The sequence below is a fragment of the Hemiscyllium ocellatum genome, assembly GCF_020745735.1.
Source record: "Hemiscyllium ocellatum isolate sHemOce1 chromosome 27 unlocalized genomic scaffold, sHemOce1.pat.X.cur. SUPER_27_unloc_34, whole genome shotgun sequence".
Taxonomy (NCBI): Eukaryota; Metazoa; Chordata; class Chondrichthyes; order Orectolobiformes; family Hemiscylliidae; genus Hemiscyllium; species Hemiscyllium ocellatum.
This window is the reverse complement of record NW_026867503.1, coordinates 23,166-46,267: the sequence shown is the minus strand read 5'-3', so window position 1 is coordinate 46,267 and position 23,102 is coordinate 23,166. Positions and strand designations below refer to the sequence as shown.

Here is a 23,102-nt window from a genome sequence, read left to right as displayed (position 1 = left end):
TATAGCCCCAGACTTGCCAATTCTAATAGGAATAGTTCTGTTGTCTGCCAACATAAAAACTGAGATCATCTCTGCCACTTCATTGTTCCCCCATGAACTCACAGTTCTCATCTTCCAAGGTACCACACTTAGCTCAGCGACTCTGTTCCCATTAACATACCAACAGAAGCTTTTGCTGTCCTTTTTGATATTTAGTGCGAGGTTTCTTTTGTAAGTTAACTTACCTATTTTTATTTATCGTTTTTTACTATCCCTTTGTTTATGTTTGAAACTTTCCTAATGTTTGACCCTTCCAGAGGTCTAGAATAACATTTCACAACTGGCTGAAAAGTTTTTAAAAAGCTACTTTGAAACTTTTTTAAATAACACCTTTCTGGCGGCTGGGGGTCGGCAAAACGATCGCCCCGCCCCCATTGTCTCCGATTGTTTGGTTATCTCCCCAACCACGCCCCCTCAGCCCGCCATGACGTCACTGCGGGACCCCGCCCCTTGTTGCTGGCGCATGTGCAGTGTAGGTCCCGCGGCCGGACAAAGCCAGTGTTACTGAGTGTGGGAGAGGAATGGCGCCGGCGGCTGAAGGAACAAGAACAGAAACCGCTGGAAAAGCTGAGCAGGTCCGGCAGCTCGTGTTGAGAGAAATGTGAGGACGTGTTTCGGGTCCGGGATCCTTCTTCAGAACAGGACCAGGTTTCAGAAACATCCCGGGGAGGTCGCCAGGTCCGAGCGCCAAGACCTGGCTCCTGCCCCCGGGAGAGGAGACAGTGAGACAGGGTAGGATTGGGAACCGCGGGAGGAGGGAGACTGGGGAGTTTATAAACTCCTAGGGGGAGGCCGCAGGCCGCGAATAAAAGCCCCACAGGCCCAGTGTTTACTTCACCGGGGAAGGAGCTCTCGAGTTGCCCGGGCAACCGGCCGCCATCTTTGTGAGGGCAAGGCGCATGGTGTTTTGGGCGAGGAGCGCGGGCGGCCATCTTGGTGAGGGCACCATCAACTGTCATTTCTGGGAGAGAATTCCAACCTCGTGGCAGCCCCGGCCTTGGCCGAGCTTCATTCCCCACACAGTGTAGTGATGTGCAGGTTAGGGGGGCTCAGCCATGCTAAATTACTGATAATGCCCAAGGATGGTCTGGTTAGTGTATGTTGACCATGCTAATTTACCCCCAGTGTCCAGAGATGTGCAGGTTAGAGTGGATTGGCCGAGGTAAGTGTATCCATAGTGTTCGGGGTTCTGCAGGTTAGGGTGAAGGTCTGGACCCCCGAGATCGGTCAAAAGAATCACGAGGAGTACGATCTGTTTAAAGCAAGGTTATCAGCTTAATGAAATAAGGCAGCCTAGCACAGATTTGTCCAGCAACTCAGGTTAAAAGCTTCTATGTTACGTGTCAAAATTACACAATTACATTTGAAAATTACACATTATTTATTTTTGAGACAGCACAGCCTTAATGACAAGAAAAGACCAATAAAATGTAATAAGGTGACATGATTGACAGCAGGTTAGTCCAATGATATTTCCTGGGAAACAGATTGTTTTACGTGCAAAATCATCCCATGCTTGCTAGTTCAAGATTAGTTCGAATACCAAATTACTTATGATTCATATTATGCAAACTCCATTGTTCTCTTTATTTCTAAATCCAACCAACTCAGCAAAGCAGCAATTCAAGTTCAATGTCAAATCATAACCTGAAGCCATTTTGTTATATTATTTTAAAATATTATTTAAAATTGAAATGCCATTTTGTGGTCAGCCTAAATTCAAATTTTAAATCCTGATCTCAATAAAGCAGCAGTTGTCTCATTACCCAAAAGGGTGAGACCACAAATGATATAATTACGGTTTTGATGGCTAATAACTCCTGAAAATCCTCCTACCAAAAAAGTCATTGAGAGCTGCATATTCCAAAGTGTGATATTCCTGTTTTGTAGAGCTTTTGGATTCTTCCATTCTGTGCAAAACTCAGGGGAGACTATGTTCCTACAGTTACAGCACGAGGAGTACTTACTTTATTCAAAATAATAACCAGGTTTCATGTAGGTAAGGGAGGGACCTTGCAAATAAGAGGCATGCCTACCTTTGTGACTTCCTTGAGGCTGTTCAATAAATGAGTCTTTTGGTAAGAGATGCGGTTATTGTCCCAGAAAAGTACCACCCATCCCATAATTGGGAAGACATTGGTGCCATTTGGGGTCAAAAAGTCTTTTGCTGAGGTCAGTACATTACAGACCACTTCGTCCCTGCCAAATATTCTATTGTGACTTTGAAGAAACAAATTGTATCCGAAAGATAACATTTCCCTATCTTCTCTTTTGCGGTGTGACTTATTTGGATGGGGCAAGGCTTACCAGGGTAGCCCACAGCACAACTGGTATCAAACTGGCACACAACACCTTTACAGGGTAAAGACCGTTTAGACTTGCTTTGTAAATGAACTGTTCAGTCTCTGACCACTGCAATAGTCATTCTTGGTAATGTTCAGTCCCTCAGCAAACGAGGACATCTTCCTGGTATAGTTGGTGCACAGTCTCTGGTTGCTCAGGATTGCACAGGTAAACTGTCCCTCCTTGTGCATCAATGCTGGCAACGGCAAGTCCATACAGCAGGGCAAGTTCGATCTTTATTATCATCCACTCCCCCCACCCAACCCCATCCCCACAACCCCCCAACACCCCCCCCCACAACCCACTCCCCCCACGACCCACCCCCCCAACCCCCCACCTTGCAAGGGGCTCGTCTGATGAGCTTGCAATGATGGAGATGAATCCAGGGGGAGATGAGAATTTAAAATTTGAATTTCAGCTCTTGTTAGGAGCAACAGGTGTATGTAGGTTTTTATGAACCACAAAATGGCTTTTCACTTTAAAATGGCTTCAGGTTATGATTTGACACTGTGAACTTGAATTGCTGCTTTGCTGAGTTGGTTAGCTTTGGGGAAAAGAAAACAATGGAGTTGAATAATATGAATCATATGAATTTGGTATTCGAACTAACCTTGAACTAGCAAGCACGGGATGATTCTGAGAGTAAAACAGTCTGTTTCCTAGGAAATATTGGACTAAGCTGCTGTCAATCATGTCATCTTATTACATTTGATTGGTATTTTAAGGCTGTGCTGTCTCTTCAAAAACATGTAAATGATGTGTAATTTTCAAAAGTAATTCTGAAATTTCACCACGGAGCACAGAAGCTTTAACTTCTGTGTTGCTGGACAGAATTGCGTCAGACTGCCTTGCTTTATGAAACTGATAACTTTGCTTTGTACAGTCTGCATTCCATTCATTCTTTGACCGATCTCAAAACGGAGGGGTCCCGCCTGGGATCCAGGTCTTCAAGGGTGGATTAGCCATGCTAAATTCCCTCATCGTGTCCAAGGATGTGTAAGTTCAGTGTATTACTCTGGGATAAATGTAGGGCAATAAGGGGAGGAGTATGGGTGAATTACCATTCAGAACATTGGTTTGGACTTGTTGGCTCGAGTGGCCTGCTTCCACACTGTGAGGATTCTTTTGAAGGGAAGGGATTTTTGCAAACTGCTCTCCTTCCATCTGCTGCAGAGTTCCGCTGTTGGCCTGTCCCCGCTCCCTGCCCCATTTTTGACATCACAACGCTGAAGTGGCTGTATCAGTTTCAATGTGAAACACCCTCCTCTGGGCAACTCCTCATCCTGTGAGGGAGAGAGGGAGGGGGGGAATCTGTTCACTTGTAGCAACTGGAGTGAATCCAAGGCGGGAATCTACTCTGCCAACTCAGGTATGTCTTAATTACCCGGGTGAGGAGGGACGGATAATAGCAAATGGGGAAGGGGCGATACCTTATTTTTATTTTTAAAATGCATCTGATTCTCACAAATAAATGCATCAGGTTCAAGTAGAGCACACACAATGATCCACATTGCAGTTTCAAGCTGGCTGCAACAGTTTTACATCCTCTGTTCTTCCTCTGTGTTGGCTGCAGCACATTTGGCTTCCTTCCCTCATCTTTTCTTCCTGCACCACCCCCTCACCCCCCAAAGTATTGATGCTTCCAAGCTGACCCTCAAAAGTTCAGGTTATACCTCCATTCTTTCCTAGATTTCAAAACCCACAAAATACAACTTTCCCAATCCTCTGAGTATCGGAGTTGGGAGGTGATGTTGTGGCTGTACAGGACATTGGTTAGGCCACTTTTGGAATATTGTGTGCAATTCTGGTCTCTCTCCTATCAAAGGGACGTTGTGAAACTTGAAAGGGTTCAGAAAAGATTTACAAGGATGCTGCCAGTGTTGGAGGGTTTGAGCTGAATTGTTTTGGGCTGTTTTCCCGAGTGTGGCAGAGGCGTTTGTATATATTTATAAAATCATGAAAGGCATGGATTGGATAAATAGACAAGGTATTATCCCCTGGGTCTGGGGGTGTCCAGAACTAAAGTGTAATAGCTTTAGGATGATGTGGATGAGCAAAGATTTAAGAGAAACCTAAGGGCAACTTTTTAACTCAGAGGGTAGTGAGCGTAAAGAAAGAGCTGCCAGAGGAAATGGTGGAGGCTGGTACAATTATAATATGTGAATGGCATCTGGATGGTTTCTGAATAGGAAGGGTTCAGAGGGGTATGGGCCATGTGCTGGCATATGGGACTAGATTAATTTAGAATATCTAGTCAACATCAATGAATTAAGACCATAAGACATAGGAATGGAAGTAAGGCCATTCAGCCCATTGAGTCCATTCTGCCATTTAATCATGGCTGATGGGCATTTCAGCTCCATTTACCCACACTCTCCCCGTAGCCCTTAATTCCTTAATCAAGAATTTATCAATCTCTGCCTTGAAGATATTTAATGTCCTGGCCTCCACTGGGCTCGCTGGCAATAAATTCCACAGGCCCACACTCTCTGGCTGAAGAAATGTCTCCTCATTTCTGTTCTAAATTGACCCCCTCTAATTATCAGCCTGTGTCCCTGGATCCTAGTCTCCTCCGCCTAATGGAAACAACTTCCCACTATCCACCCTTTCTAAGCCAAGCATAATCTTGTAAGTTTCTATTAGATCTCTCCTCAACATTCTGAACGCTAATGAGTACAATCCCAGGATCATCAGCCATTCATCGTATGTTAATCGTACCATTCCAGGGATCGATCGTGAGAATCTCTGCTGGATACGCTCTAGTGCCAGTATATTCTGCTGTTACTGCCGCTGAGTCACCCCTTAAACCCTATTTAGTGGGTGAAGTGAGAAGGGCAAGAGGATCCTTTCTGCCGGACTTGCTGCTCTCACACCCACTTTACTACCAGTGCTGTCTGACAGTACCTTCCCTACGGAATTGAATTGCAGGAGCAGATGGAGGACATTTTTATCCTGGGTGAAAAGTAATGTTTGTCCAACCCCTGCAGGTGGATCTGAAATAGATACATTTGTCTCTGTCCCATTGAGTCTCCAGCACAGGGCCCGGCTGGTCAGCTCAGTGTTTTCGCTCTGCCTGAGCCTCCACCCACCCTTCTTCATCGTCCCTTCCCATCCCTCATCAGCAAACTGATATCCCCCACTTATCGCACGTTTGCTTTATGCAACTTTGCTTTTACAGAAGACCCACATTAGTACCTGTTTACGCTAATCAAAAGAAATCCAAAGAGGATTTTTGCTTTCATGAGAGGCAACGTCCTTGTGAACCTTCTCTGCATCCTCTCCCAGAGCATCCACGGCAGTAAATTGAGGGATGTGCAGGCTAGTCTCATCTTCAAGTTGGATAAAAGGCTGGTACAACACCGAGGGCTGAAGGGTCTGAACTGTGCTGTATTGTTCCATGTGCTCGTTCCAGAACGATGCAGCAGCAGTATTGGAAGAACAAAATTGCTTCAAACCCCTTGACACTTCCAGAGATGGGCACTGTCGATGGAAACTCGGTTAAATTCTGCCAGCAATCAGGTGATAGCCGGGGTTGGGGGAGGGTGGCAGCGGTGAGGCTGAACTTGCTTACTTGAGGGTTTTTAGCTTTGGTTGCTATATGCAATGAAGTGTGAATCATTGTTTCAGCAGTTGGTTCTGTGTGTTGTTTCTGAGTCAGTGGCCAAATTAAGGCGATTCACCCACAACCAGAGCAGGACGCTGGGATTAATATTGACTCCACTGCATTCAGCATGACATCACGTCAATACTGTTAGAAAGCGAAAGCTGACACCAACTCCCATCCCACCAGCGATCCAAAGAGAAGTGCATCGCCCTATAATCTGTAAAATTAATGTGAAAAGTGGTGTAACCTGCTCTAAAGTTTAAAAATAAATCCCTGGCACTTTTTAAAATCAACAAAAATCCATTTATTTATCCAACAGTAACGGTGAACAGATGAACTAAACTATTAACAAACCGAATAAATCCCTTCTAACTACTGACTGTTCCGGAATAAAACAAGTTTCTTGTGATATGCTGATCCAATAAATATGATTCCCTCTCGTAACAAAAAATAGAATTTAGTCTCTCAGATTACAGCCAGGTTCCGTGTCGTTTGGAATACTCTGTGCCGCCTTCTGTTGAATCTTCTCTCAGGAATGTCCTTCTCAGTTTTTTTAAAATGATGCATTCTCTAATACAGAGATGACTGACAGCCAATTTCCCCCCCTCAATAGAACTGAGGACTCTTAGCTCTCGTGAGGGGGAGTTAGAGATCTGGGTGTTCAGTCGATTGTACCCTGAAGGTGGCAACACAGGTCAATGGAGTGGTCACGAAGGCATATGGAATGCTTTCCTTCCCTGAGATTGAGTACAAGGGTTGGCAGGTTATGTCACAGTTGTATAGGACTTTGGTTCGGCCACATTTGGAATACTTCACACAGTTCTGGTTGCCACATTACCAAAAGGATGTGGATGCTTTGGAGAGGGTGCAGAGGAGTTTCACCAGGATGTTGCCTGGTAAACAGGGCGCTAGCTATGAGGAGAGGTTGAGTAGATTAGGATTATTTCATTAGAAAGATGGGGATTGAGGGGGGGACCTGAATGAGATCTACAAACCATGGGGTGGCATGGTGGCTCAGTGGTTAGCACCTCTGCCTCACAGCACCAGGGCTCTGGATTTAATACCCGCTTGGGCGAGTGTGTGGAGTTTGCACATTCTCCCCGTCTCTGATTGTTTGTCCTCCAGGTGCTTTAGTTTCTTCCCACAATCCAAAGATGTGTGGGTCAAGTGAATTGGTGATGCTAAGTTGCCAGGTCAGGGGTAAGTAAAGGGTAGGAGAATGTCTCTGGGTGGGTTACTCTTCAGGTGGTTGGTGTGAACTTGAAGGGTTGAAGGGCCTGTTTCCATACAATAGTGTATCTAATCGAAGTAGAGAACAAGAAGCTTTTATTCCCAGAGTGGGAGACACAATTACTAGGTGGGGGTCACAAGTTCAAGGTGAATGGGGAAAAGTTTAAGGAGGATATGCGTGTCAAGTTCCTGATGCAGAGGGTGGTGGGTGCCTGGAACGCGTAGCCACAGGAGGTCTTAGAGGCGGACATGATAGTGTCATTTAAGATGTATCTAGACAGATACATGAAAGGGCAGGGAGCAGAGAGATACAAACCCTTAGAAGACAGGCAACAGGTTTAGATAGAGGATCTGGGTTGGCACAGGCTTGGAGGGCCAAAGAACCTGTTCCCGTGCCGTAGCTTTCTTTGTTCCTTGTTTAGCTCAGGCTTCTGTCCAACTGCCCCCTTTTGTACCCTTGATGACATATCTTTCTTTTTTATGATAGGATTGTTTCTCTGTTTTCAAAACCATCAGATTGAAATTTAACAGGTTTTTGGAAGCCAAAGGGCCTGGTTTAAATTGATTGGCTAAATTGAAGAACTGTTGTCTTAGCCTGCTAACTGTCTGGCCTTTCAATACAAATGTTTCAGTTCAGGTGCTCTCTGTTGTGACAATGCTGCTCCTTTAAGATGATGTTGTTCTTGGTTTTTTTTTTTGAAGAGAGGTTGTAAAAGGCAGAGGTTCTGATTCATCTGGGGTTAGGGACTTTGCTAATGGCTAACAGATACTGGCTAAGGCAACAATCGGGAAAAAGGGTTTGAGACTTTTTTTTTCTAAAACGCTTGTACGATGAAAGGACGGTTCTCCTTTTTGTTAACCCTGATTTGGTTTGAGTTTGAGCAAGCAGTCTGTCTGAAGCTACTGGGGGGAGAAAGGTTCCCTGATTCCAACAAATGTTTCTGGCTGACTCTCTCTCACTAAAATCTCTCCTCTAAGAATCTGTGTTTGAACTGACCATTCTTTTTTGCCGTGGGGGTGTGTTTATGAGAATGTTTCAGGAAATCTGAACAGCTGCTTTCTTAAGTTGTGGGGAGGTCATGACGGTCGGGTTTATAAATGGCTGCTATTCTAAATTCTGATTCCTTTTGCTTTTGTTTCATTCGGCGGTGTGTAAGTAAATTGTTTTCCTCGAAGCCAAGTGATTTGACCAGCTACATCACTCCTGAGGTACCTCTGCCTGAAACAACTAAAAAAAGTTAGGGCCTGGGCTACCTTCCTAGAATGTTTTGAGGGGATCTGGCCTGGTCCATAACACTGTACACCTGCAAATTGTGTCTCCAGAAAGGATGTAGTGAAACTTGAAATGATTGGATGATTCTGAGGTAGGAGGGTTTGAGTTAGAGGGAGAGAGTGAATAAATTGCAGGTATTTTCCCTGGAACATCAGAGGCTGAGGAGTGACCTGGTAGATATTTATAAAATTGAGGGGCACAGATAGGGTAAATAGTCAAAATCTTTTCCCTGGGGTGGGGAATCCAAAACGAGAGGTTTATGATGAGGGGGAAAAGATTTAACAGGGACCTGAGGGGAGACCTTTTCACGGAGAGTGTGGTGTGTGTATGGAATGAGCTGCCAGAGGAAGTGGTGGAGGCTGGTACAATTTCAACATCTAAAAGGCACCTGGATTGGAACATGAATAGGAAGAGTTTAGAGGGATATGGACAAGTGCTGGCAAATGGGATGAGATTAATTTAGGATATACAGCCAGCATGGACAAGTTGGACTGAAGGGTCTGTTTCCCTGCTGTGCATCTCTTTTGAGTCGAAGTCTCTAAAAGATACCACATTACTTCAACCGAACTCTGAAACCCAACGTTGCTGACAGTTTCTTTGTGTGTGAACCCGAGGGGCCTAGTCGTAGGGATGTACAGCACTGAAACAGATCCTTCGGTACAACTCGTCCATGCTGACCAGACATCCAAAATTTAATCTACTCCCATTTGTCAGCATTTAGCTCATGTACCCATCCAGATGCCTTTTAAATGTTGTAATTGTACCAACCTCCACCACTTCCTCTGGCAGCTCATTCTGTACATGCACCACCCTGTGTGAGAAAACTTGTCCCTTTGAGGTCCCTTCTAAATTTTCCCCCTCTCACCCAAACCTCTGTTCTCTAGTTCTGGATTCCCCCCACCCAGGGGAAAAGACCTTGTGGTTTGGCCAAATTTATCACTCCTGGGATACCTCTGCCTAAAAGATCCTCATGGATTTTATAAATCTGAGGTCACCCCTCAGCCTCCGATGTTGCAGTGAAAATAGCCCCTGCCTATTCAATCCCTTCCTGTGGCTCAAACCTTCCAACCCTACCAACATACTTGTCAATCTTTTCAGAGCCCTTTCAAGTTTCACAGCTTGTTACAAACATGTTGGTTTTGGTCATCTGATGTGGGAGAGTTTTCTGCAGGATTCTTTTCTGTCTGAAAAAGAGTCCTCCCCTGTGCTGTGACAGAGCCACAGTGACTCTCAAAATCCTGACTGACATTAAAGATTCATTTGTAGAAGCTTCTGAATCACATTTGTAAATGCAGAAAGTGTCTTTAATAATGAGTCATGAATAAAGGCTGCATTCATCTTTTATTGTGAAATTCTACTCCTACATCTCAAAACAGAGCATACAAACCGTCTGTGTGGAGTTTGCACATTCTCCCCATGGCTGTGTGGGTTTCCTCCCACAGGCCAAAAGTGTGTCAGGTGAATTGGCCGTGCTAAATTGTCTGTAGTGTTAGGTGCAGAGGGAATGAGTCTGGGTGGGTTGCTCTTCGGAGGGTCGGTGTGGACTTGTTGGGCTGAAGGGCCTGTTTCCACAATGTAAGTAATCTAGTCTAATCTAATCTAAACCTGGTCAGAAGCAGCCTCCCAGAATAAGACGTCACCGGCTATTTCCCCACCAGGACTGACTTTGCCCAGAAAACACACATTTTAAATGAATAGGGCACCATTCATTTTAAGATCAGGTGAACATAAGAGGGACTGCATTGGCTTAGAAAGGAGAGATCCTTGACACACACAAAGACCTGAAATCATTGCTGCACTATTATTAGCGAATTGGAATTAAGGCTGGATTTTTTTTTTCCGCTGCAGCAGAGGAAGTTGAGAGGTGAGTTTTGTAAAATCATGAGGGGCATAGATAGGGTTAATGGTAATTGTCTCTTCGCTAGAATGGGAGATTCAAGTCCAGGGGGCACAAACTTAGTGAGAGAAGAGAGATTGACAAAAAGACATGTGGAGAGTGTGGTTCACGTGTGGAATGAACCTCCAGAGGAAGTGGTGGACATGGGCACAATTACAACATTTAAAAGACATTTGGATAAGTGCATGAGTAGGAAAGGTTTGGAGGGACAGGGAGAGGCTGAATAAGCTGGGGTTGTTTACCCTGGGGTCTCAGAGGCTGAGGGGTTGCCTTATCGAGGTCTAAAAAGCCATGAGGGGCACGGATAGGGTAAATAGTCAAGGTCTTTTCCCTGCGAGTCCAGGACTAGCGGGAATAGGTTTAAAGTGAAAGGAGAAACATTTTAAAAGGGACGCGAGGGGCAACTTTTTCATACAGAGGGTGGTGCATGGATGCAGTGAGCTGCCAAAGGAAGTAGTGGATGCTGGGACAATGTCAACATGCACAAGCCTTGGGTGACACGGTGGCTCAGTGGTTAGCATTGCTGCCTCACAGCACTAGGGTTCCCAGGTTCGATTCCAGCCTCTGGCAACTGCGTGTGGAGTTTGCACACTCTCCCCATGTCTGCGCGGGTTTCCTCCGACAGTCACAAAGATGTGCAGGTTCGGTGAATTGGCCATGCTAAGTTGCCTGTAGTGTTAGGGTGGGTTACTCTTCGGAGGGTCGGTGAGAACGTGTTGGGCCGAAGGGCCTGTTTCCAAGCTGCAGGGAATCTAATCGAAAAGCACCTGGATGGGTGTATGTACAGGAAGAGTTTAGAGGGATACAAGCCAAGTGCTGGCAAACGGGACTAGAGTAATTTCGGATATCTGGTCAGCATGAATGAGTTGGACCAAAGGATCGGTTTCCAGCACTTGGCCTACATCCCTCTCAACCATTCCTATTCATGTCCCCATCCAGATGCCAGTTAAAAGCTGTCATTGTACCAGCCTCCACCACTTCTTCTGGCAGCTCATTCCATACATGCATCACCCTCTGGATGAAAAGGTTGCCCTTTAGGTCCCATTTAAATCTTTCCCCTCTCACCATAAACCCTCTGGTTCTGGACTGCGCAACCCTATCCATACCCCTCATGATTTTATAAGCCCATATAAGGTCACCCCACAACCTCTGACACTCCAGCGAAAACAGCCCCAGTCTATTCAACCTCTCGGCAACATCCTGGTAAATCATTTCTGGTAGAGAAGTCAATGATTTGGGTTAATACCTGAAACACTGACTTCACTGCTGCTGCTGCCTGGCTTGCTGTGTTCTCCCAGCCTCCTGCTTGCCTACTCTGGATTCCAGCATCTGCAGTTTATTTTTGTCTCTAACGAATGGCAGAGCAGACTCGATGGGCTGAATGGCCTAACTTCTGCTCCAATGGCCTTGCAGGCTTAGGTTTGTGCAGATTGTTTCAGTGGGAATGCGCAGTCCCGGGCTCAACGAGCAGCAGCGTTCATAGAATCACAGAATCCCTACAGTGGGGACACAAGTCCTTCAGCCCAACAAGTTCAAACTGACCCTCTGAAGAGTAACCCACCCAGACCCATTTCCCTACCCTATTACTCGACATTTCCCCTGACTAATACACCACACCTACACATCCCTGAACACTGGGACAATTTAGCTTCGCCAATCCACCCTGCCTGCACACCTTTGGACTGTGGGAGGAAACCGGAACACCCAGAGGAAACCCACACAGGCACAGGAGGAGAATGTGCAAACTCCACACAGATAGTTGCCCCAATAGGTCCCTGGCACTGGGAGGCAATGCTACTCACCACTGAGCCACCGTGGGAGTGGGTGCTGTCCAGCAGAAAACAAAACAAGCCCACCAACTCTCCCACTGTCACACTGGAGAGGAGGTGACCCACAGCAGCCTCACCGGCAGAATCCGATTGTTGGGAGCGCTGGTGCCCCCGCTGGTGCCTCTGCAAGTTGCAGGACTGGGTGAAGGCCTTCCCACACACAGGGCAGCTGAAGGGCCGCTCGCCGGTGTGAACCCGCTGGTGCTTCAGTAGGTCAGAGGAATTGCTGAAGGCCTTCCCGCACTCAGGACAAGTGAATGGCCTCTCCCCGGAGTGGACCCGCCGGTGGATCACCACGTGGGAGAAATTGCTGAAGGCCTTCCCACACTCGGGGCAACTGAAGGGCCTCTCCCTGGTATGGACCCACCGGTGGGTCAGCAGGTTGGAGGCATGTGTGAAGGCCTTCCCACACTCAGGACAGCTGAAAGGCCTCTCCCCTGTGTGGACCCGCCGGTGGGTCAGCAGGGCAGAGGAATCGCTGAACCCCTTCCCGCACTCTGGGCAGGCGAATGGTCTCTCCCTGGTGTGGACACTCTGGTGCCTCAGCAGGGAAAAGGCCTGGGTGAAGGCCTTCCCACACTTGGGGCAGCTGAAGGGCTTCTCCCCTGTGTGGACCCACTGGTGGGTCAGCAAGGCGGAGGAACTGCTGAACCCCTTCCCGCACTCTGGGCAGGCAAATGGTCTCTCCCCGGTGTGGACACGCTGGTGCTTCAGTAGGTCAGAGGAATTGCTGAAGGCCTTCCCGCACTCGGAGCAGCTGAAGGGCCTCTCCCCTGTGTGGACCCGTCTGTGCCTCAGCAGGGTGGAGGAACTGCTGAACCCCTTCCCACACTCAGGGCAGGAGAATGGCCTGACCCCAGTGTGACTGCGCCGATGAGCCTCCAGGACAGACGGGACATGGAAGCCTTTCCCACAGTCGCCACACTTCCAAGATTTCTCCACGGGGAGGGATTCCTCGGGTTTCTCCATGGCTGAAGCTTCAGCGGTACACAAACACGTGTACAGTCCCTCCCCACCGTGAATTCCTCTTTCCAGGCTGAATAACTGTTTTAGGTTCCACACTCAGTGCACTGTAACAGTAGGATCTCTCATTCCGTCCCACTGATGCTGAAAACGTACTGAAACAGGGACCAAAAAACTTTGCTCCTTCTCACAGAATCTTAGTCAAAACTCGTTACAGGCCCAATGGACTGAACGACTGTCAGACATTGACTTGAAATTGAGGACAGCAGACGCTTGGGAGTCCGAGTCGAAAAGTGTGGAAAAGCACAGCAGGTCAGGCAGCATCTGAGGAGCAGGAGAGTCGGTGTTTTGGGCATAAGCCCTTCATCTGTTGTTTTTTAAACTTCAGTTTTCATATCAAATACTCTGTAAAAAGAGATTACAAAAGTCATCATTGTCACTGAGAAGGTCTATAGCCTTAAAACTTGTCTTTAAACATTTAGACTCAATGTAATGCTGAATTATAGAACACATTTATTGCACTAGAAAATAGACAGACAGCAAGGCTCAGAAAAGGGGGGATCCGAAAGAATGCAAAAGATAGGGACACCTGGGCTTACCAAGTGATAACAGGATGCTGTAAGACAATTAAGAACGTTTGCCTTAGCATCAGTGAATCTGTATGAACAGGACACCAAGTGATAACATTCACAGCCATTCCCTTGTGAAATTAATGACCGTGTTTGATTCTGACCCTGAAACGAAACTCGGTACTATCAAAAGCTTTGTAATTAACGGTCAGTTGCTGTCAGTTATAATGGATTCTTATACCCCTTGCAAGCAGGGCAGTCCCAGAGAAAATAAATCTTTGCTGTTACAAAACCCTGACCTGAGAGTTCAAAAGGACACCATTTTAGTGCTGAGCCTGTTGAATCCAGTAGAAAATTAACTCTTAGTGCTTAGCTGCTATGGATTGACTTTAATTGCGCTTCGAGACTTTTTGGTGCTTTTGAGTAGCCAATTCTGGTTATGAAATGCAAACTCTGTGAAAGGAAATATTGATAAAGCTTTAACTTACTTGCTGTTTTTACAGACTTTACAGACTGCCCCACTATCAATTCTAACTAATCAGATCTTATGTCTTATTCGAATTTCAATCACAAACTTGAAAAGAAGGCATGTTCCATTCGAAGACGAATGAATCAGTTGAAATGAAACCTCACGGTAACATCTCAGCCTCAGGGACAGAATGATTTAGGGCTTAAAAAGCAGGAGTCTGCTCCCAGCTTAGAAATTATTCTCGGTCGGATATTGAAGAGATTCTTGCACAATGTGTCGGGAAACCATTTTATGATTGAACGTTTGCCCTCCTTACTAAGAAGCTGTTTTATAAAACAACTGTATCTGACATGTGAGCTGTGCGAGGTTATCTTGTGAACTCTCCAATTAGCTGAGACTGATACCTCTTTATGAGAGGAGTTTATCTCGCTCGCAGGCGCCTAACTCAGCTGTTTTTCCCACCTGACGAATGGCTTCGGGCCTGTAGGAGTGATTAGTCAAGCTTCACAGATCTGTCAATGAGCTTTTCTTCCTTATGAATTATTGTCTTTCACTGTTATCTGTCTAATTAAGAACATGCAATTCCTTTTTCAAACTTTTGTAGAAAGGAAGCCACTTTGTATCAATACATTGGAGTCGCCTGCTGGGCATCTGGACAGCTGGTAACCTACTCTCCTAGATTATTAGAACCTAGTTAGTTTAGCTTATAGGTATCAATGTTATGTTGTCACAGTGATGCTATTAGTGAATAAAGGGGATAACTAAAATTATACTAAACTGTCCATAACTAACAAGTTTTTATTCCAGACTTCCAAACAGTACGATTTCCGGGACGAACCAAGAGAGAGGCTTTACAGGTCTGAGTCCACAAGGGATTCCTTGGGCGGTCTCAAATCTTCACTTTCACATCAGTCCAGGGTAGAAATTCACAACAAGCAATTCTTTTTCTGCAGAACAATCTTTTCGTTTGTTATTCTACAAAATTGAAAGCACCATCCCACCCTCTCCCCAACCCCCCATCCATTCTCACTCCACTCTAATTCTCCTGAAGGGTGCTAATTCAGGATCTTACAGGGCCAAAAAAGTAAAAACATCTCTTTTGAATAACTCTACCTGAAAGTTCACATCTTTCACAACATTGGGATACTGCTCAGTGTGAGCAGATCTGATTTTGGAAAGCAAAGAAAAACTGTCTAAATTCAGGATAAACCTGCAATACAGCGTCTTTAGAAACGACCAGACCCGGGGTCAAGGCATTGACACCAACACCAGAGAGAAACTCAACATACAGACGTGGCAAACCATCAGTCTTTAATCTTTCAGAATGGGTTGTAGGAATCATTAATATGTAAATCTCAGAACTTCTAACAAATCACCTTCTCGAGATAACTTAAGGTTTGTAACAAAAGGTGACACCTCAGCTCAGACAATGCATTAAAGGTACGAGGTCACAGTCAGTCTGTATCCCAATTTTGAATCTGACAGGTTCGGTTTCCAAAGTGAAATTTACAAACTATTATATGCATTCACTGCCTGCATTGACTGCCAGCATTTTGCGCATTTTTTGAACAAATCAAAGTTTTGCATTAGAAATTGGCTAGCTGAAAGACGACAGAGGGTGGTGGTTAATGGGAAATATTCATCCTGGAGTTCAGTTACTAGTGAGGTACCACAAGGATCTGTTTTGGGTCCACTGCTCTTCATCATTTTATAAATGACCTGGATGAGGGCATAGAAGGTGGGTTCGTAAATTCGCAGATGACACTAAAGGCGGTAGAGTTGTGCATACTGACTAAGGATGTTGGCAGTTACAGAGGGACATAGATAAGCTGCAGAGCTGGACTGAGAGGTTCAAAATGGAGTTTAATGTGGAAAAGTGTGAGGTGATTCACTTTGGAAAGAGCAACAGGAATGAGTGTACTGGGCTCATGGTCAGATTCTTGGTCGTGTAGATGAGCAGAGAGACCTCTGTTTCCAAGTACGTAGATCCTTGAAAGTTACCCAGGTTGATAGGGCTGTTAAGAAGGCATACAGTGTGTTAGCTTTTGTTGGTAGAGGGATTGAGTTTCAGAACCATGAAATCATGCTGCAGCTGTACAAAACTCTGGTGCGGCCAGATTTGGAGTATTGCGTACAGTTCTGGTCACCGCATTATAGAAAGGATGTGGAAGCTTTGGGAAAGGTTCAGAGGAGATTTACTAGGATGTTACCTGGTATGGAGGGAAGGTCTTAGGAGGAAAGGCTGACGGGCGTGCGGCTGTTTTCTTTAGGGAGAAGGTTGAAAGATGACTTAAGTGAGACAGAAGATAATCAGAGAGTTAGGCTGGACAGTGAAAGCCTTTTTCCTTGGATGGCAACGGCTAGCACGAGGGGATATAACTTTAAATTGAGGGGTGATAGATATAGGACAGATGGTCAGAGGTAGTTTCTTTACTCAGTAGTAGAGGTGTGGAACATACTGCCTCCAATAGTAGTAGACTCGCCAACTTTAAGGGCATTTAAATGGTCATTGGATAGGCATCTGAACGAGAATGGAATAGTGTTGGTTAGATGAGCTTCAGATTGGTTCCACAGGTCGATGCAATATTGAGGGCTGAAGGGTCTGCACTGCGCTGTAATGTTCTATGTGTGTAAAAATATAATTCTGCAAATACAAATTCACCCTTTACACTTACATGCATGTGTGCATGCATGAGAGAAAGCAAATGTTGATGTCTATGCTGTTTGTCTCTATGTCTATTTTGATAACAAATGCTTTATTTCTGTAAATGTTGTTATAAATCAGAGTTGGGTACTAATAGTTAGATGTAAGGGAGAGAGAATTCCTCCAGTTTGGTACCATAAGAATCCGATCCATCTGAAACTGCTGATGTTTGGACTGTGGGAGGAAACCGGAGCACCCAGAGGTAACCTGCGCAGACAGAAGGGGGAGAACATACCAAAGTTCACACAGACAGTCACGAGAAGGTGGCATCAAATCGCTTCTAACAATTCTCCCACACCCGCAAAACCCTGAACACTGTGGGTAATTTAGCAGGGCCAATCCACCCTAACCTGGGCAAAGATAAAAATCACATGACACCTGTCCAACAGGTTTATTTGGAAGCACTAGCTTTTGGAGCGCTGCTCCTTCTTCAGGTGGTTGTGGAGTATAAGATCATAATACACGGAGTTTACAGCAAAACATTACAGAGTCATGCCACTGAAATGATACATTGAAGAACCCTGGATTGTAAAGTCTTTCATCTTTTAGAATGAGTTGCTGGTGTCATTAATATGTAAATCCCAGAACTTCTAATAAGACACCTACTCGAGATAACTTAAGGTTTTATTAGAAAAGATGACAACTCAACTCAGGCAATGCATTAAAGGTGTGAGGCCAGAGTCTGTCTGTATCCCAGTTTTTGAGTCAGACTGGTTCTATTTCCAAAGTGGAATTTATAAAATATTTCATGTATTGTCTGCCTGCAGATTGTGCATTTTTTGAGCAAAATGCACAATGTATCTGCAAATACAAATACACCCCATAGACGTGTGTGGGTGTGTGTGTGTCGCGTACATGAGAGAGAGAAAAAGTCTAGTTCCATACTGTATTGCATAACAGATGCTTTATTTCTGTTGATGTAAATATTGTTATAAATCATAGCTGGGTGCTAATACTTAGATGTAAGGGAGAGAGAATTCTTCAATTAGGGCACTATAAGAATCCTAGCAGACCCCTATTTCTAGTTTACTTGCCAATGAACAAACACAAACACCTATTTAATTCTAATTTTTCGCTTTTCTGTTATATTTTCTGGTAATATGATTCTGTGTCTGGATGGTTTACAGGCTGGGAGACTGTAGGTTGGACTTTGATTGAGTGAATGTTTTATTGTTCCAGAAGGTGTCAAAGGAGGTTAAAGCTTCAGCAGAAATGAAGCACAGCTGAGAACAGACAACAACTGTGTGGGAACAGGAAGATCAACCAAGGACAAAGAAACCAGAAATCCGAGCTGACACCAGACTACCCTGTGGTCAGTTGCTTTGATTAGCAGTGTCAACCCTCTACCTTTACCTAGCTTCGCATTCGACTTGAATGCCACATCTGCCCTCAATATTTAGGATCCAATCCTTGTCACCCTGAAGCTATGTCTCTGTAAGGAGTCTCAGATCATAATTATTCTCTTCAATGTGAGCAGTCAATTCATTCACTTTTGTTACGTTGCAGCGCTATTACGACACGGGTAACCCCCTCTGCTCAATTAAACCAGCAATATAGAGATGATTCACCCCATGCAGTAATCTGTAAAAGTTCGAGAGGCAAAGAACTATCCCAAAGGTAAATATTTAAAAGTAAACATTTAACAACTTTACTCTTTACGTCCAACAGAGAATTTTAAAACTCACAGAAATGCCCAGTTTTATAGTCCAAACATCGGATCATTTTATTGGTGTTAATATTATCAAAATACTTAATTCAAACTTGATTGGACTTTGGTATTTTGGGGCAAAATTTAAACTGATTGGCCAAATTTAAATTTGTTTGTGCCTCATGGCAACCCAGTTGCTCTATTTGTGTTGACCAAATATTACATTCTCATCTTGTTTAGAACACTTTGTTCTGCTCGATTTTTAAACTCTCTTCAAGGTACAGTACCTCTACCCCTTCATAACAAGCACACAGTCAGACACTGACCTTTTAGTTTTATTGTTTGTAATCTTTTGAATCCAGTTTTAATTGCTGGTACGTTTATTCTCCTTGTTCCTTTCTATTGTTCTCTGATGTCCATTTTCCACATCACTACATTGCTTATCTACCTTGATTTGGATTGGCCTTACTAAATTGCCCATAGTGCCCAGGGATGTACAGGTTAGGTGGCTTAGCCAATGGGAAATGCTGGGTTATAGTTTCGTCTTAATAGAAGCAGGAGTAGGCCATTTGGCCTGTTAAGCTGCTTCACCATTTATTAAGATCGTGACTGATCTATCCATCATCTCACCTCTTCTTACTTGCATTATCCCGACTACCCTTGATTCCCTGAGGGGTGGGGGCGGGAGCAGGATGCTCTCTGGAGGGGTCAGAATGGACTTGATGGGCTGATTGGCCTGCTTCCACGCTGTAGGACTTCTATGATTTACCGCAGTTGTGTTTGCCTCAGATCACAGCTCCCAGAATCTCCCACCTTCTGCAAATCAAAAGACAAGTCCCCCCCGCCCCAGCCCTCTTGTATGTATGTTATCTAAATGCTTAATCATTTCTAGTGAATACAGCCCACACCTCCTGCTGCTGCCAGTAACCTTTACAATGCTGATGAAATAATGCAATTCCTGCAGTACTGAAAACTGTAAGGCTTCTAACAATACCAGTTACTCATTCACCGCTCCTGATGGATAGCATTGGAAACAAAACATCGAAGGCTAACAGAAATGAGCAGTTTAACTCAAAATTCCACCTAGCCCTTCACTGGGCACCCCAATCAGCACACTGTCCTTACTGCTGGTAAGCCTTAAAGCACTTCACCCCCACAGTGCAATGAATTCCCACATTCCACCAAAATCCTAGAAGTACTCATGTACTCAGTTGCTGTCTCACCAATTAAATATTTCATTGTAACTTCTTCTGCTTCAGTAAAGGCAAAACATCTTTGAAAGCTGCTCTGAAAGTCCACTCTTCACAACAACACTTCTGCTTTCACGCAAGATGATTAAAGTCATACAGCACAGAAACACAGCCTTCAGTCCAACTCATCCTTGCTGACCAGATATCCGAAACTCATCTAATCCCATTTGCCAGCATTTGGCCTGTATCCCTCTAAATCCTTCTTATTCACATACAACGTTTAAAAGGCATCTGGATGGGTAATTGTAGCAGCCTCCCCACTTCCTCTGGCAGCTCATTCCAAACATGCACTACCCCGTGTGAAAAAGTTGTCCCTCAGGTCAGTTTTAGATCTTTCCCCTTTCACGTGAAACCTATGCCCTCTAGGTTTGGAGTCGCCTACCATGGGGAAAAGAGTTTGGTTGTCCAACCTATCCATACCCCTTATAAACTTCTTTAAGGCCACCCATCAGCCTCCAATGCTCCAGGGAAATTATCCCTGGCGTATTCAGCATCTTCCTATCGCTCAAACCCTCCAACTCTGCCTACATCTTTGTAAAGCTTTTCTGAACCCTTTTAAGTTTCACAACATTCTTCCAGAGGGCGGCAACTGGAATTGCACACAGTTTTCTAAAAGTGGCCTAACATGACCTCCCAACCCCTGTACTCAATGCTCTGACCAATAAAGGAAAGTGTACCAAATGCCTTCTTCATTATCCTGTCTCCCTGCAATTCCACTTTCAAGGAATTATGAACCTGCAAGGACACTTTGTTTAGCAACACTCCCCTTTAACTATGTAGGTCGTGCCCTGATTTGCCTTACAAAATGAAACTCCTCACATTTATCTAAATTAAACTCATTCTGCCACTCCTTGGCCCATCAGCCCATCCGATCAATTCTAATTTATATTGAACTTTGTTTCCTCTCTCATCCCCTAAAAGCTGAGAATCTCCATCCTACAATCACTTCCTCCATTCTGACTTTGCTGAACCTAATTCCTGCTGTAATTCATCCTGAAGGGTGTGGTTCATCCTGATTAACAGACTCTCACTCGGGGAGGTGGAGATCAAATTGAAACAGACAGAATTCTGACTGGCCTGGACAGAGTTCAGGGGAAGATGTTCCTATTGGTAGGAGAGTCTAGGACCTGAGGGCACAGCATCAGAGTAAAAGGAATATCTTTTAGAACAAAGATAAGGTGAAACATTTTCAGCCGGTGAGTGGTGAATATGTGGAATTCATTGCTACAGAAGGCTGTGGAGGCCAGGTCACGGAGTAGATTTCAGATGTAGATAGATGGTTCTTGAGTATCAAGGGGATCGAGGGTTACAGAGAGAAAGTGGGAGAATGGGATTGAGAAACTGATCAGCCAGAACCTAATAGTGGAGCAGCCCTGATGGGCTGAGAGGCCTAATTTCTGCTCCTGTGTTTTATGGTCTCTTGCTGTCCTGGACTAGGAGTGTGCAAATTGGGAGCAGGAATAGGCCATTTAGCCTGTCAGGTTTGCACCAGCATTGAACAGATCATAAGTAGATATGATCTAAAGGGTATAAACAAGGACTGCAGATGCTGGAAACCAGAGTCTAGATTAGAGTGGTGCTGGAAAAGCACAGCAGGTCAGGCAGCTCCTCGGATGCTGCCTGACCTGCCATGAATATACCTACATTCAGGTTAATAGGCTGGAATTTTTTCCACTGGAGCAGAGGAGGATTATAAAATCGTGAGGGGTATAGATGAGGTGAATGGCCAAAATCCTTTCTCTAGGCTGGGAATTCAAGACTACGGAGCAAATTTTGAAAGAAAGAGAGGAGAAAGATTATAAAAGGACATGACGGTCTCCATTTATTCCGTCCCCAAGAGAGTGGTTTGTGTGTGGAATGAATTTCCAGACAAAGGGGTGGATGCAGATACAGTTAGAACATTTAAAAGACATTTGGATTAGTACATGAATGATGAAGTTGATTTTAAATAAATGTGAAGCACTGGATTTTGGAAAAGCAAATCAGAGCAGGACTTATACACTTTATGGTAAAGTCCTGGGGTGTGTTGCTGAACAAAGAGACCTTGGAGTGCAGGTTCATAGTTCCTTGAAGGTATGCTTTCCTTCATCGATTACAGCACTGAGTAAAGGAGTTGGGAGGTAGGTGAACCTCTAAGGGGAGCCTTTTCACACAATAGTGCATATATGAAATGACCAGCCAGAGGAAGTGGTGGAGACTGGTATAATTACAGAATTTAAAAAGGCATTTGGATTGGTCTATAATAGAAGGGATATGGGCCCGGGCCTGGCAAATAGACTACATTAGGATAACTGGTAGGCATGGACAAATTGAACCGAAGGGTCTGTTTCTGTGCTGTACATCTCTATGACTCCAATATAAAAGATTCAGAGGGATATAGGTTTAACACAGGCAGGTGGGTCCAGTTTAGTTTGAGAACATAGTCAGCGTGGATTAGTTGGACTGAAGGGTCTGTTTCTATAACTGATTTGTACTGGTCTTGCCTCCCCCATAACCATCACTTCTTTGTTGTTCGAAAATCAGATGAACTCAGCCTTGGATATATTCAGTTACTCCCAAACTGCAGGAAGGCGTCCCCACTTCTCAACTCAATTCTTCTTGCTAATATCCCACTTGCCTTGCTCACTATTGCTGCACTTGTCTGACAACTTGCACTGACTGGATTAGAAGGACGCAGAGACTCCTTTGTACATCCACACATCATTTCTGATGCAAGGCTCGAGCCTGAAATGTCAATTCTCCTGTATTTTCCATTGAAAAAAGACCTGGACTAACTTTCCCAGAGTCTCTCCCCTCCCTGGATTCACTCCGTTTCCCTTCAGTTCCTGAATGGAAAAGGGGTTGAGAAAAGAGCGTGCTGTACTCACAGATGTTGGAGAGAGGAAGGAAGTTGCAGTCTGGGGTGAAGCTCAATCTTCATTCAGAGAGAGAGGAACAGCAGCAGCAACTTCAGAAGTTCATGGTCCTACTTCCGCATCCAGACAATGGGTTTGCTGTGATCGGCAGGAGGACCAGTCTCCATCCGGTCCTCCAGAGCTTCTCATTGGTCCATCAAAACAAGATCACGGAGTGTTTCCGCCTTTTGCGTGAGTATGCGTAATGTTTTGCTGACACCGTGGAACATGCGCACTGGGTTGCTGACACCGAGTAGCATGCGCAGTACGGAGATGTTGGCATTACTGACAGATTTTCAAAGTTAAAATTCACACAATGCCAGGTTTTAGTCCAACAGGTTAATTTGGAATCACTAGTTTTCGAAGCGCTGCTTCTTCATCGGTTGGTTG

The 23,102-nt window shown here is 44.9% G+C and overlaps 1 protein-coding gene across 1 annotated transcript in view; it reads right to left on the bottom strand.

Annotated features, from left to right (window-relative positions):
• The window catches only part of LOC132808156 (gastrula zinc finger protein XlCGF8.2DB-like), a 61,453-nt gene extending 38,667 nt beyond the window's left edge, over positions 1-22,786 (bottom strand). Inside the window, exons 1-2 of the mRNA XM_060822024.1 lie at positions 22,686-22,786; positions 12,243-13,583 (exon numbers count right to left, since the gene is read on the bottom strand). Of these exons, the coding sequence (XP_060678007.1) occupies positions 12,243-13,184 (942 nt within the window). The 5' untranslated portion in view covers positions 13,185-13,583; positions 22,686-22,786. The remainder of the gene's footprint in view (positions 1-12,242; positions 13,584-22,685) is intronic.
• Positions 22,787-23,102: the final 316 nt, after the last annotated feature.